General features: G+C 37.8%; 1 protein-coding gene across 1 annotated transcript; it reads left to right on the top strand.

Annotated features, from left to right (window-relative positions):
* The first annotated feature begins 4,800 nt into the window (after nt 1-4,800).
* Nucleotides 4,801-16,049, top strand: LOC129278569 (KICSTOR subunit 2-like). The gene is made up of 11 exons (XM_064111425.1): nt 4,801-4,993; nt 6,922-7,074; nt 7,723-7,901; nt 8,368-8,454; nt 9,604-9,796; nt 10,828-10,926; nt 12,041-12,135; nt 12,742-12,907; nt 13,354-13,461; nt 14,219-14,330; nt 15,791-16,049. The coding sequence occupies exons 1-11, from the start codon at nt 4,877-4,879 to the stop codon at nt 15,853-15,855; spliced, it is 1,374 nt and encodes a 457-aa protein (XP_063967495.1). The 5' UTR covers nt 4,801-4,876; the 3' UTR covers nt 15,856-16,049.

Below are 16,049 nucleotides of genomic sequence, written 5' to 3' on the forward strand. Positions count from 1 at the left end.
CGGTATTTTAGGAAGAATTTTCACCAATAAAACAATTATCTCTTGTGATTTTTTTTCATTTCTTTCGTAAAAACTGGGGGGGGGGGGATGTTTGTACAGGCTATCCCCCCCTCCTCGAAAAGTGGGGGGGATATATCCCCCCCATCCCCCCGGGATTTAAGCCAGTGCTGGCGATGTAATGTATTTTTCTTGGGGGGCAAAGCAAAAAAGGGGCACCTATATGTCAAAATTGACCTTTTGGTGATATTTTCACCATAAAATTATCATTTGTGAGATGTCGTTGTGTGTTTTGTAATAATTAAGTTGAGCAAATCCTTTTTGAAGTGATTTTTTAATCATTATTTTATATTTAGGTTTTTTTTTTACGCGGATTGAAAAAATTCAAATCTGAAGTTTTTATTAGTCCATAGGCCTATACTGACATTGATGGCGGAAGCCAAAAATTTTAGGGGGGACCAGAGCAACATTTTTTGACAAGCAAGCAAGCAACAAAAAAGGTTGTTAACAAAAAATTTAGGCGGGGATCGTCCCCCACCTCAAATTTAGGGGGACAGGTCCCCCCCCCCCCCGCTTCCGCCGCCTATGCCTACTGGTGAAAGAGCATCCCGCACGAGATGTTGCGAGCGCTAATCGCAAGCTCAAAGTTTTGGACATTTCAATAAAGAAATGAAAATTAAACATTCCAAGCAGTTCTTGTAATCATGAAAAAGATAACGAGATAATCTAACCAAAGAATTAACGCAAGCACGAAGCGCGAGCTGAAAATTTATTTATTTATTCATTCATTTATTAGAACATATTTTATTCAAGTACAAAAGATCAGCATCAAATGTTTTTCATCAATGACCTGATGAAAACATAAAGAACAACAAAACTCATCATATCATACATGAAAATAAAGTAAAAATCTGAGTAAAAAATAACAATGCTTGGTAACATAAACAAACAAATATTTTTAGTTAAATGATAACATGAATAAGACTAAAATATTCAAGTTATCAAAACGGAACAGTTACTGATTATAAAACTACTAATTGTATAACTGTTAAAAAACCACTGATATGATAGTAATGAATTAATTTTGGCATTACAGGAAATATATAGAAAATTGGGGAAAATAAAAACAAGTTATAATCAATGTACATGTACTTTGTCTAAAACTATAAAATATCAAAGGGTTAAGATCATTACAAATAATAACAACGTAACATCAATGTTTAAGAGGGATAAGGGAATTGTATATTACAATAAAGAAAATATAAGTAAGGGTTATCATACACAAGAATATTGGATTACAAATACTATCCGGAAATAACTGAAGGGTATAAGATTATACTATAATCTTATACCCTTCAGTTATTTCCACATGAAAAGTAAGAAAAGATGAAAATAGAAATGCATTTATATACGTAATAGTGTATGACGCTAATGTGAGGTGAAAATTGACATATAGTATCATAATAAGTACATTTTTAAAAGAATAATTTGAAAGAATTTTCTGAAACTGCATTCGATGTTAGGTTTAGGTGGAACATTTAGTGTATTATAATTATAAGGGGGGAAAAGAGGAGAAAAAGAAGGGGAAACATAGGAGGAGGAAGACGAGTGAATAAAATAAGATGAGGGGAAGACTTGGGAAATAATTTTAAAAATCTTTCATGTCACTATATAAAATTTTCGCTCGCGCTTCGCGCTCGCATTGCCTTTTAGGTGATTTGCATATCTTGCTCAATATGGAGCTAAAATTACCAAGTTTTGAAATCAATATACAAGGCATATTACAGCTCGGAAATCGAACTTTCATTATTTTGTTTGATTTACAAATCAATTTTTAAACTTGCTCTGTAAAAAATTCTATTTTATTGTCTGAATATTAAAATTTTCTGCTCGCGCTGCGCGCTCGCAAAATTCAATTTATCAGGTACCTGTTTTTTCATGTTTTCCATAATGTTCTCAAAATATCCCCATTCAGGTCACATTGTCGAAAATTATTAGCTAGCGCTGCGCGCTCGCATTTTGATTGGTGAGTTATGTATATCACAATATTAATTTCATGACAAAATCTCAATTTCATGACAGTTTATCAAAAATTTCGGCTTGCGATTTGCGCTCGTATTGATTGTTGAAAATATATCAACTCATGCATCTTATTCATAATTACAAGTGCTTTAAATGTCAATTTTTTAAGCCATAATATTAACAGATTTCGCGCTTTCATTAGGCTTATTAGATTAATAAATAATATATTAATTTAATAATCAAACTTTCCTTTTTTCAGAATGGAATATCGACAAGTTTCATCTCGCGCTTATATAGGAAGGGAAATAGGAAGATAGTCATCATTTTCATATGATGACATAATGTTCTAGAATGCCCCAGTCCTATGTCAAAACTCAAAGGAATAATATTGAAACATATCAGCTTTTTTAACTGATCCATATCCACCTCACAATTTTCCTTCAAAGTGCTTGAAATACAGAGCTTGAATTGACCTTTCAGATCGGAATATCAAATATTTTAAGCTCGCGCTTTGCGCTCGCTTTTTTGATTTTCATGATAAAATAAGGTATATAGAATGCCCAGAATCTAGATCGCGCATGTTTTTTTCAGATACGCAGCTTGTTCTCTATTTAAATCATTATCCAATATATCAAAAATTTTGTGCTCGCGCTTTGCGCTCGCATTATTAATGTAGGAAGATGCCAAATTACCCATCCTGTTTCATGATTTACAAAACATGAATAGAGTGTCCCATTTTTAGGTCTGAAATCTCAATTTTTTCCGCTCGCGCTTCGCGCTCGCATCAATTGTTTGGTTTTATGCATTAATCGTTAATGATTACAAAAATTGCATAGAATGTCAATTTTTTAAGTCGGAATGTAAAAAAAATTCAGCTCGCGCTCGCATTATTTAATAGTTGAAATACATGTATATATCGTCTTAATGGCTATCTGCAAAACGTTCTGAACATTTTCCTTTTCGATCAAGCCAAAATCCATATTAAAAATACATGAAATTCCAAAAAAAATTCAGCTCGCGCTTCGGGCTCGCTTTATTTAAATAGGGCTTATGAGATTATTACACTTTTTTGTTGTTTTATAAGAATAAAGCTAAGAAATGACTGTTAGGACATCGGTGTTTTGCCCCCCCCCCCCAATTTTTCATGACCATTTTTTAGAAAAAAAGAGAAAAGGAAAGGGATAAGGGTGAAATATAGGCCTATTATTTTCCAAATGTTATGTCAGAATCTATCACAAACTTTGATTTTTGTAATAAAATTGTCAAAATTTTTGCTCGCTCGCTTCGCTCGCTCACGCCGTATCGAGCCCCCTCAAAATGTTTGGCTCATTACAACAATGGGACAACCTTTTCAAAGAAACAAACAAAAATCAACTTTGAGAGGCCGATCGGGGAAAAATATATGTGAATTTTTTTTTCGGGCCCCCCCCCCCCTATTGGCGGGAGCTGGATCCGCCCCTGATTATAATTACGTATTTTAACATGTCTTTCACAAACCATTTCAATATTATTACATAAACGAGATGGTGCCGTTCCATGAATGCATTTATACATCAAGTTTGCTAAGAAATAGTCCCTCCTTTGTTCAGTAGGTGTGTGTGTTTCTACTGTTTGTGAATGTGTTTGTGTGTAAGGGTGGGCGTGTGTATGTGTGTGGTGAAGGGGGGGGGGGAGTTATAGAGATGAGAGTGTGAACAGGGTGAGCTAGCTGGGAGCGTTTCATGAAAGGATTTTATCCGACAAGTCCTGTTTTATGGCCGATCGACAATTACCATAGCAATTAAAAACAGTACCTCTCAGCCAATCAGAATCAAGTTGTCAGATCTGACAACTTGTCGGACATAAATGTTGATGAAACGCTACCCAGACTTTGTTTTTTGCGTCTTTGTCCCGGAGATCTGATTTTGAAAGTTCGTTGAAGGACCCTTGAAAGATCAAGCAAGTTTCATGGTCTTTACTAAAGTTTACAGCAGTCTTTCAGAGGTCTAGCTTGCTCTCTGTGGAATGGGTTTTTTATATACCTCTATGGTCCCAGCACACCCAGTTAAACCCCATCCCCCCTAGGCCTATTCCACATTCAGAGAGCAAGACTTCTGAAGACTGATGTAAGGCCATGAAACTTGCTTGATCTTTCAAGGGTCTTTCAACGAACTTTCAAAATCAGATCTCCGAGGGCTTTCACGATTCCTAATGGATCTTTCAAAGGTCTTTGTGGTCCCCGTGAGTCCCAAAACTTTGTGAAACGGTTCAAAACAGTCTTTCAGCGGTCTTTCAAGAAAATGGTCATTTGGTGGATCTTTCACCAGCTCTGGACAGCGGTCCGATCTACGATCGACATGTATATGATGAACTTTCAAAGTTCTTACAATTAAGTCTTTCTATGATCAGTCTCTCAAGATTTTTTTACGGAGATCACTGTAAGGCTCATGGGAGAATTGAAAGATCTGTAAATGATCATTGAAAGACAAGGAAAAGTCCATGGAAAGAATTCTGAAAGATCGATTGTTGCATATATAGATCTACAAGATCTCTATTGAAGATCTCGGACTAGTCTAAGACCAGTATATAAGACAAGAATTATCCATCAGTATTTCATAGCTCTTTGAGGGGCCTTTCTGAGCCATTCAACAGAGATTACAAATTTCAGTGATCTTGGAGACTGCTGTAAGACCTAGCCCCTAGCCAATATTTGGTCTTTTAAAGATCCTTCAAAGGTCTCCCCTCTGTGGAATGGGGCCCCGATAGGCGAGGGATATCAGTGTTTTTTTTTCCTTATCGCTCAGACTTCTATAAGGTACCGTATCAATTAAAGGGGAAAAGAAAAGTTTAGTCAACCGGTTGAAAAGAAGAGGGGAAAATGAGCACAAATCTATCTTCAAAGCCTGAATTATCACCGGATCATGAAGAAATCTTCATTGAGAAATATTTTGAGACCCTGAGTCAGTTGGCATTCGACAAAGCAAAAGAACAATTGGTAAATATCCACCTTTTTCATTCCCCTGCATTGCCATTGGCATGCATGGAGCTGAATTCGACGCACGGATCTGCCGACCGTGTCGGGCCAGCTTCGCCTCGCATCCCGCTACCGATGGAATAGACAGCTGGCAGCCGTCTGCTTCGAGGAGTTTTTTACAATTTTTTTTCTCCTCGTACACAGACGGCTCGCTATCGTGCATCCACCATTAGGGGGTTAACAATGCAAAATTTTGATTTTTCCCTCAAAGACAAAACCATGAGAACATTACCATTTTTCATTGGCTGTGGCCTGTGTGAATGTGATGAAAAGAGAGGACAAAATTTGTTGCTCTGTGCAGTCACCCTAAAATTTACCTCGAGCGAAGTTCGTGCAGGCTCCACTCCACCTACCCGAACTTCGAGACAGTGAACCAGTGCGAATATACCGAGTCACAAAGGGGGGATGGAAATCATTTTTATCGTAAAAATTAAAGAAAAAAAATATAACGAGAAAGATGAATAGAATAACTTAATATCAAAGATTCTTACTCTACACCCGTATTTCACTCCGTTTCCATCCTCTGGTTATCCTCAAAATTGGTGATTTTGGGCCAGTATCTTTTTCCTCACACATATTATTCACGGCTGATTTCAAAACATCGCATGCGATCACGATCGGTCGCAGGTCAAACTGATCGCGATCGCATGCGATGTTTTGAAATCAGCCGTGAATGTGTAATTCCCAATAGAATCCTGAGCATCGGTTTATTTAGTCAGAAAAATAAATACCCGATACGCTTGGAGAGTAGACTAGTCGTAATATCGCTTGATAACCGTTATGAACCCATGCCTGGCTTTCAACAATTCCTGCTAGCTCAGTGAGTAAGGCGACAGACTGGAGACGCTTCGTTCTGCAGCAAGAGCCGAAGAGGTTCAAATCCAAGTTCCAACCGGAAGTAAGAAGAAGAAAAAGAAAAGGAGAACGAAAGAAGGGGGTTTTGGAGAAGTATTCTTAAAATTAGTGGAGGGGACATAAGGAAGTCTTTCCTTTTTTGTCCAACACAGACGGATGATGGCCATTTGGCTTGTAATAGACCTAATGGTGGACTCGGTGGAGCAAACAACCGCCATTTTTAATATTTTTAAGTTAATAGGCCCTAGGCTAGGGCTAGCTAGGTCTAAGTAACGTTAGATTCTATGTCAGATATAGTTACAGCGTATAATGGAGAAAGGCACTTAACTTCAACTCAAGTCAAGGGTTAGTCACACTAGTTAAGCGTCTGGCGAATCTCTACCATTACGAGTCCTACGGGAGTCTTCCGTTTGTGTAGGAGGAGGAGAAAAATGAAGAGACAGCAGATTTTTAAGTCTGATGAAATGGAGAAAGGCACTCAACTTCAACTCAAGTCAAGGGTTCATTAGTCACACTAGTTAAGCGTCTGGCGAATCTCTACCATTACGAGTCCTACGGGAGTCTTCCGTCTGTGTAGGAGGAGGAGAAAAATGAAGAAACAGCAGATTTTTTAGTCTGATGAAATGGAGAAAGGCACTTAACTTCAAGTCAAGGGTTCATTAGTGACACTAGTTTAGCGTCTGGCGAATCTCTACCATTACGAGTCCTACAGGAGTCTTCCGTCTGTGTAGGAGGAGGAGAAAAATGAAGAAACAGCAGATTTTTTAGTCTGATGAAATGGAGAAAGGCACTTAACTTCAAGTCAAGGGTTCATTAGTGACACTAGTTTAGCGTCTGGCGAATCTCTACCATTACGAGTCCTACGGGAGTCTTCCGTCTGTGTAGGAGGAGGAGAAAAATGAAGAGACAGCAGATTTTTTAGTCTGATGAAATGTACGAGTGAGATCTCCACCAAAACACAGACAAAAAAAATCATGGTCTAATCTACCCTGTGATGTTCCTTCACTAATCCTTTCTTTTTCTCTTGTTTACAGGATAAAGAAAAGGAGACGAGTCGAACATCAAGCGGTACCAGCGGAGGGGGTAGTTGGACCACACTTCTCAATGCCCTGACCTTTCTCAGTGCTGCGGAGAAGAGCTACACTTCGCTTACATTTCTCGAGCTGAAATGGTTTGCCAGAAAAGAGGTAAAACAGAGGGAAAGAATTACCCTCGGGCTTAGTGCCCTCATTCACTGCAATGTTAACCCTATTTTCAGACCAGACCTCAGATCTCGGCTGCTGATGGCACGATCGCCGCAAAAATTTGCACACGCGTAGAGCCAGATGTATACTACAAGTTTGTATAGTGCAATTTTCAAAAAATAGATTATGTTTAATTTTTTATTAATTATGCAAATAAGCGTTTTTTTGTGTGTATGTTTTTGCCTTTTACTCAATTTATATAGCAATTAGAATGCTAATTTTTGGTGGGAGTATCAATTATTACATTTCTAACATATATATAAAAAAGACATTGCAAAAATATGATTAATTTCTTATGTATTTTCTTGTTTTTAAAATTCTTATGTATTTCTTGTTTTTTCAAACCTTTGTTTTTTAATTGTTTTTCTCATGAACTTTGTCAGGGACCTTTTTTGCGATCATACATAGCATAAAATTTCGCGTGACGGCGTAGTGATGAAAGGGGGGGGGGTCAAAATTGACCCCCAGTTTAATAAGGGTTAATCTGTGTTAAATTGTTATTCAACCACCATGTTGTTTAAGTCTGTCATTCATGGAACATTGATGTAGTACCTGATGATTTATTTTTAATCCTTTTCTTCTGTCTTTCAGTCTACCAGGAAGGGTCTGTACACAGTAGCAATGGGTGAACTGAGACGGATTGAGGCCAAATGTCATGAGGTCGGGTCATTGGAAGGTCATGGGTCATTGCCCTCCAGAGATAGACTCCTTGCTCATCTGTGTGAGCAGTTGAGTCATTTCATAGAGGCCAGACAGGATTTGATGAACATGTATCCTTTATTAACCATCAGGGAACTTTGGATAAAGGTCATGAAGTCAGGTCATTGGAGGGTCAAGGGTCGATATCTGTAGGACCAGCTTAACCCTATGTAGGCCGGGGGGGGGGTGCCTCGGAGGCCCCCTCAACGATTCGCGCAATATTTTCGCCACAAAAAATTTTTTGACCGTGCTGCTCGCTGACTTTTTACTTTCAATTCAATAGATTTTTATTTTATGATTGAATATGATGAAAATAAAATATTGTTATCATAGAAGAGGATCTCAAATATGTGTCTGGTGATACATGTATATCCACTTCTTTAATGACTTTGGTATTCAATTCATGATTTTGGCTTTATTTGTACCGTATATTCAAGAAACCTCGACACAAGGTTTAAGAGAAATAATTCTTGAGTATCATGTTAATGGTATTGACGTATCCACAGTGACAATGTTCCTTGACTAGTCAGAAATCAGATATGAGCGCTTGTGTACCCTGGGCATACAGAAAAATGAAGTGGACTTTGTTGAACTAAAATGTGCTGTGGAAGACATCCGAGAAAGGTAGGCTGATTGTAGTGCTGGCTGATACTTTCATGTAAAAATTGAAATGATGCAATTTTTTTTAAATATTCGATAATGGTTTTTATGATTATGTTGATTTATTGTGGTAACTCGATATGACCAAAATATTGACGATTGGGAATAGTTGATCACTATTTATTGACCAGTAATAATGCTTTGTATTGTTTTAAACCAACTCAGAACAAAAGCTGGCTTTTTGTCTCGACAACGTCAGAGGTGAAGGCGAGACTAAGGGATCCAAATGTCGTCCGTTCGTCCATCACAAACATAATGACACATAAGTAGATACGAATACTTACTAGCCACAAAACACGATCTCACTTCGCTATATATATGTAATCATGACAATTCAAACATCGTGACTGCACTCGACTCCACTCGAATGTATTGAAAACATTCACAAGCGCAAGCTCAATTTAAAAGCCAAAAACGAGTTCCAACTAATGTAGAAGGCAGCACACAGCCGTGTGTTGCTGCCCTCTACATTCAAAGATATACAGCACGATATCAAAATAGCGGATAGGCGAAAGTCGTTGTCTGCTCAGAACAATTTCCAAAAAGCCCCAAAATTATCGATAAAACTTGATCCAAGTCCAGCCCATAGATAATGCTAATAGCGTTAAAGGTGAGGATGTATTTGTGCTAAATATGTTTGTTTAAAAATGTTATATAATGGTTTACATTCAATGAACGCAGATTTAAAGCGTTGTTGGTACAGTGCCAGATACAAATTTTGACCAACGCGAGTATTGTGACATCGCTAAGCATAAAAAATGCGTATTGATTATGTTCCTTTTTGTTGATAGTTATAGACATCAGTACGATATTTTAAGTGATTTATCAACAGAGAATTTTTGTACCAATAACAGCACCACCCAGGCCTGGTGCCAATCCATAACAGTTTTAGTGAAGAGCTTGATCTTAACATTTTGTTTAATTGCAGGACAACGAAGTGGTTCCATCAGCCGGTCCTGGTCCCAATCTGTAATAGTTCCAGTGGTTGACATTTTGTTTACAATTCTCTCTTGCTTTTAGGACGTCCAAGCTGTTCCATCACCCAGGCCTGGTCCCAATCTGTAATAGTTCCAGTGGTTGACATTTTATTTACGATCCTCTCTTTTTTTACAGGACCTCCAAACGGTTTCATCACCCGGTCCTGGTCCCGATCCGTAATAGTTTTAGTGTAGAGCTTGAGCTTCTTTTCACCTTGATGCAGATTGAATGTCACATGAGTTCGTGGAGATTCCTCCCTGCTCTACTCTGTCTGCAAGACCTACATGCCAAGCTGGATGCATGGGGAGCTGCATTCAAAGCTAAAGATGTAAGTCTCAATTTTATATTTAGCTCTATAGAGTATCATTCAAAATTACCTTCTTTTCATTCATTTTGATAGGTAGTCAAGTAATTGTTAAATTTTTAAAAGAAAAAATGCTATGTAAACACGCCCGGAATACAAATCTGCAATGTTCAACCCCAATATTAAACAGGAACCACTGCATTAGACCAGTACCAGCCGCAGAGAAACGTTGTTAGCGCTAACGGAGCACTAACAGCCCTGTTAGTGAGTATTCCCGTACAGAAGCGTAATGTTAGCCCAATCACTAGCTAGCGCTGTTAGACTAACATTACAATGTTCTGCATACAACTGTTTTGTGAAAATATGTAAGATTTCAAAATGTCATAACTTTCTAATTTTATATCTGATTTTGATGGAATTTCCAGTATTATCCCTCTTTGATATTCCTTTATTTTTTCAAGCCAACTGTTTGTTGGTGGACTTCCCCTTAAACTAAAATTGACCATGTCATGTGAGATTCTTAGAAAAAAAAAATCATTTTGATGTGAAAGAGGTTCATCGTGGTGAAGGATTGAGTAGAAAAAATAAGCAGTTGTCTCACGATATATCAAACCTACATGTAGTAGGAAAACGACGTTTCGTCTGCAAGCTGCTAGACTTCATCAGGCAATGAGCAAAGACGAGCAGCTTGCAGACGAAACGTCGCTTTCCTACTACGTTTGATACATCGTGAAACAACAGCTTATTTCTTCTACTCAAATATCATTTTGTTGCATAGAGGTGTTGTGTTTCGGTGGATAAGTCTCTGGACTGTGAACCACAAGGTCCGGGGTTCAAATCCCACCACAGCACTAGCGTCCTTTGGCAAGGCGTTTATCTACATTTTGCCACTATCAACCCAGGTGTAGTAAATTTGTACACGGTAGGAAGGAATACCTTGAATGCTCGATGCGCCCGATCAGGGTAGCCGTGCTAAAGCCGGGGTAATAGAATGCAGCGCTTAGAAACATTTGTATTAAGCGCTATATAAATGTTACATATCATTATTATTGCAGCCCAAGAAGAAGTTGTACTCCCTTGTTCAAGTGAAGAATTCAGGCATTCCTCCTCTGTTTGTTTGGTTGGTTAAGATGCAAGGATCTCTAATATCTAAGGTATGTCTTCTGCCATGTTGTTATTTACAATGTAGTATCATGTTCCATCTATAAATATTCATGAGTATTCTGAATAAGTGATTGGCGGGTTGGTGTAGTCACTAGATAAAAGATAATTCTTCCCTCCATTATTCGGGGCGGAACTGTGAATGCCCGAATGAAATATCCTTTTTTGTTATTTGATTGTTTGCCAGAGTAATTAATTTGATAGTTCAAACAATCATCATTCCTAGACTATCAGAAATCACAAAAAAAGATTACCTGTTTATGTCACTTACCTGTGGAAACACATGAGCGAGCTACATTCAGTCGCGTGTCTATTACGTGCACATTAACACAACTGAATGATGCACAGTCATCGGTGCTGCCGTCATCATGTCTTGAAAGAGTAGCAATGCTTGGAATTCAATTTCATTTGTTATCTTCACCGTTTTTCAAATATCAAAGATTAGTATCATTTTCTTTTGATAATCGAAAGTCTCCAATCAGTAATCAGCATTTGGTGAGCATTCGATAAATGTAAAGGCCACCGCACACTGGTCTACGACTGGCTTGTGACTGAGTGAGGGGAGATGTGACTTCACACCTCATGCCAGTTTGAGAGTCGCAGACTGGTCAGAGACAAGTCACAAGGAAAATCGTAAGGATTTGACATGTCAAATCCTTATGACTGGATCACAAGCTCAATGCAACTTCCAGCCAATCAGACATCAGAGTTACACGACGCGTACATCTACAACGCACATACGCAGTAGTAAGTGCCATTTTCTCAGTTGCTATGGCAAAAAGCAAAAAGCGCATGCGTGAGTCGCAGACAGCATGGAAGTCGGATCGCAAGGTGTGCGGTGTCGAGGCTTATGACTACCTTGCGATTCATCTCCCCTCAGTCGCAAGCCAATCGCAGACCAGTCGGGTCATAAGGTGAGGCCTTAAGAAGTAGTATTTGGTTGCTGATTGTTGGTAGGCCTATACTTATCAATTACATCAATTGTTAATACTTCCAGGCCTCTTGGTGGATATGCAAGTACACATGTCAGTGTTTTCTTCATATGGAATAATATATTATTGTTGACGTATTAAAATTTTAAACTTGTTTATGTTTTTACATTTCCAGTTCAGCCTGTACTTCCACAGCACACTAAGCAAACAAGCACCACCGGGAGAGATGAAAACACACCTCTCAAATCTTCCCATTGATTATTATAACAAGTAAGCTCCTTGAAAAAAAAATATTTTGTCAAAATAATTAGGGGCTTCTTTTTTTTCGATTCAATTTCAATTCAAATGAACATTTATTTTCTTCAATTTCTTTACATTTCATTACGTAAACTAAAAAAATCAATATTATGAAGAATATAAATATGTACATGTTGGGTTTAAAGAAGAAGGCGTATACCCTAAAAGCTGAGGCTTGTGGCGGGATACGCCTAATATAGACAAAAATACAATACAAAGGAAAGGGCAGAGAAAAGAAGAGAAGGAAAGGGAACAAGAGAGGGAGACATGAGCAGGAAGGCGGGCATGAATTAATTGCAGAAAGACATTTAGTAGCAGTCGAAGTAGTAGTAGTAGTAGTAGAACATGTAGTAGTACTAGTTGTAGAAGTAAGTAGCAGTTGGTCAGTGTGGTATAATAGAAGTAGAGTGTAGTATTATAGGGCATCTCATGTTATCATTATTCTTTTAATTTCTTTCATCTGTTTTATAGATTGGTATCCAGTCATAGTGATAGTAGTGGTAGCAGTAGTAGGAGGAGTATCATCATTTATAATAGTTCCTTACTTATCTCCCTTTTGTATTTCCACTTATGTCATAGGATAGTTGCCTTTCAGCGTAAGACAGACGCATTCAACATATCCTTGGTTCTCAATACCCAGGCATCCGGTATCAACTTCCAAGGCCTTGGGTATCATTTCCCGTCAGAAATGACAGAGCCTCCCACCGGTATGGATAGCTACCCAGCCATCTTCTCCTATCCAAATGTGAGTACCGGTAATTTGGTTCAACCCTTACGTGGTCTGCATCTGTACGAGCAGATGGTCTAAATCCCAGATCTTCTAACATCATCACGGCTAAACCCACTTGGTCCAACCAGCACTTGGTCTAAAAGCAAATGGTGTCATTCTCAGATTCCCTAACACCATCATGGCTAAACCCACTTCGTCTTATATTAAATTGGTCCAACCATCATTTGGTCTACTTGCGAATAGTTTAATTCTCAGGTTGGCCCTGCATCTGTTGTATTGATGAAAATACAAAGTGAATAAAACAACCATATGTTAGACAAACTTTGATGTACCTACAATTTGAACTTTTAAGTAAATAAGTTTGTTACTTTAAATATTTAATATGTATGTAATATACAGTAATTTGACCATATTTTTTAAATTAAAGATTTTTTTTTTTCTTCTCTTTTTTAATCTGATAGGAGCGACCCACAAACCTTTGGCCAAACATCGTGATGTTGATAATGACCAAACACGAGGCTGGTTCGTTAGACAGTATAACATACGAATGTGACAAGATAAGTAAACAGGTAGGATTCTTGTTTGTGCACAATAGAAGTTTGGGAGACAAGCGCCATTTGTAGTAACGATCTAAAAATGAGATCAAAAAGAATCCAATACAATGGCCACCAAAGCGTGAATTGTTTGCCCGAAGAATTCTGTGAAAAAATAATGAACCATGAGTGAAAAAGTGTCAGCTAGATGAACACAGAAGTTCAGTCTTCAGACAGGAATTATGAGGAACAGTTTCCCTGTTGAATGAAACTGTGTTTGTGTATGACTGAGTAAAAACAAAAATACAGTCTAGACCTAGATCTAGATCTATTTGGATTAGGGTGCATTTGTCTTCTATTGTAACGTACCAAGATACAGTAATTTTTTAGGCTGAATTTTCTGTCAAGGTGTGCACCAGATTGCACAATTAAAAGTACAAAAATGCAAAAGCGCCCTACCGTTAAGCCCTAGTTCATAAACATCAGTCGTGGGTCAGGAGACTGGGTCCATATGAGGTAGTTTAGGTCTCAAGATGGCGCTCTTTAAAAATGGATGTGGCATAGTGCCTTTAAACCCCAGCTGATAGTAATTTTCATTAGGTACTAAAGGATAGACCTTGGTTCTATTTCATAATGACTTCTTTTAGTAACAAATGCACACTTTTTTAAAACAAATTTACCATCATCGGCCAATCAGACAGAAGGATTTCAGTGGCTTTTGCAAATTTGATATTTTTAGCAAGTTTCATGAAACAGGCCCCTTTAACAAGATTTGAATGTTTTTTTTATGTAGCCTCAAATGATGACTTATTTCATCGGCCATGTGGACCGGAGAATGAACCTTGTCGTTTTGTTTGAAAGCAAGAAATCTGAAAGGGACTCGACCACCAATAGCTTTATTCAAGGTAGGTCCTATACTGTTAGAAAATTTATCCTTAAAATAAAAGAAGTTCCTGCAGCAGAGTCTCGAGAACACCTGTAATCTTACCAGATTGCGTAATCTTACATTATATCATGTAAAATTACAGGAAATTGGTATTTGGTGTATGGAACCTTACAAATTTCCTTAAATAAAACACCCTTATCCCCTTTTTAAACAGACCTGTTTTATTAAATTGCAGAAAAATTCCTGTTTATGAATTTACAGAATGATTCTGTTATTGCTCTCTGCAAAATCTTTTTTTTTTCTGTAAAATCAGGGGTTTTTAAAGAGTGTATAAATAATGGTTCTCACAGATTAAAATACAGGGTAGTATTCTGAAAACGTTCTTATCTCTGTTCGTATCTTTCATCTTATCTTACTGAAATAGGAAGACGCTAAAAATCATTGCAAATCAGGGGGTTGTTTCACAATGATTTAAGTATGACTTAGAGTCGCACTTAAATACCGAGTTGCTTACAGAACGAAAGGCTTGACCGCATTGGTCAGATATGTCATGAGGACGCGCACCACTGCGTATCTATCAATAAGATCGCGTGTTGCATATCATGTACACGTAGGCATTTAAGTGCGACTTAGGTCATACCTAAATCTTTGTGAAACACCCCAGAGGATTCTGAAAATCTTCTTAACATGTTCTTATCTTTGTAAGGACTGCCCTTTCTCTTCAGTACACCCGTTTTTGAGATATTACCAATCAAGATACACTTTATATTGGCAGTTTAAGTAATAGACTGAAATTCTCTTAAAAGTATGAAATAAGTCATGATCAGTGAAGCATTATGCTCTGCGCTTCAGTGATCTCAAGGTCTGAAAAGATGCATTGTTGTATATACATGTAGTGAATCGTAATCATTCATGCATGACTGATCACTATTTGGAATTAGGTGCCAAACAAAGGCTGTACTTTTCTCTTTTATATGATATATATTTCTTTTTATTTTGCGATGGCCAAGTTAAGAATCTTTGGGTTTCCACATAGTTAATCTTTCCATTTTTGTTGTAGCGGTTCTGACTCTCGCCTTGTAATCAGAGGGTTTTGTGTTCGAATTCCACCATGGCGTAGCGTCCTTTAGCAGGGCGTCAATCCACACTTTGCCACTCTCATCCAGGTGCTAATTGGATACCGGTAGGAAACAACCATCATTGTGGTTGGTTTAGCAAGTGTGCGCCTAACAGGCTGCTTGAAATGCTATGAATCCAGTGACTGGGTAAAAATAATTTTGAAGCGCTTTGAGCAGTCGTAGATTGATAAAGTGCTATGTAAATGCCAATTATTATAATTACAAATAATTCTTGTACAGTACACACTGTAGCACACAACATAATTATTTGCATAAATATTTGATCATTCCCAAGAATTGCATAGGAGCATATCTAAAACTGTTTATGAATAAATGTTCTGTTCTTGGCATTCTTTTACAGAGATGTGTAGCCTTCTACGAGGGAGCAGGTTACTGGCAAGTCTTCGACCTGGTACTAAAAGCTGAGACTAGACTGGCTTGTTATCGGTACAATATATATTAAAAGACTAGTCTTGGATGAGGTCGTAAATCGCAGATGAAGGAGAGAGCTCAACCGTGCAATGTATAAATACAAAATTCACGGTCGCCGTGCAATGGAAAATTAAATTTGCATGCAGCACAAAATAGATCAAATATTGAATGGCTTTCAACCAATCAAA

Source organism: Lytechinus pictus, chromosome 16, assembly GCF_037042905.1.
Source record: "Lytechinus pictus isolate F3 Inbred chromosome 16, Lp3.0, whole genome shotgun sequence".
NCBI classification, from domain to species: Eukaryota; Metazoa; Echinodermata; class Echinoidea; order Temnopleuroida; family Toxopneustidae; genus Lytechinus; species Lytechinus pictus.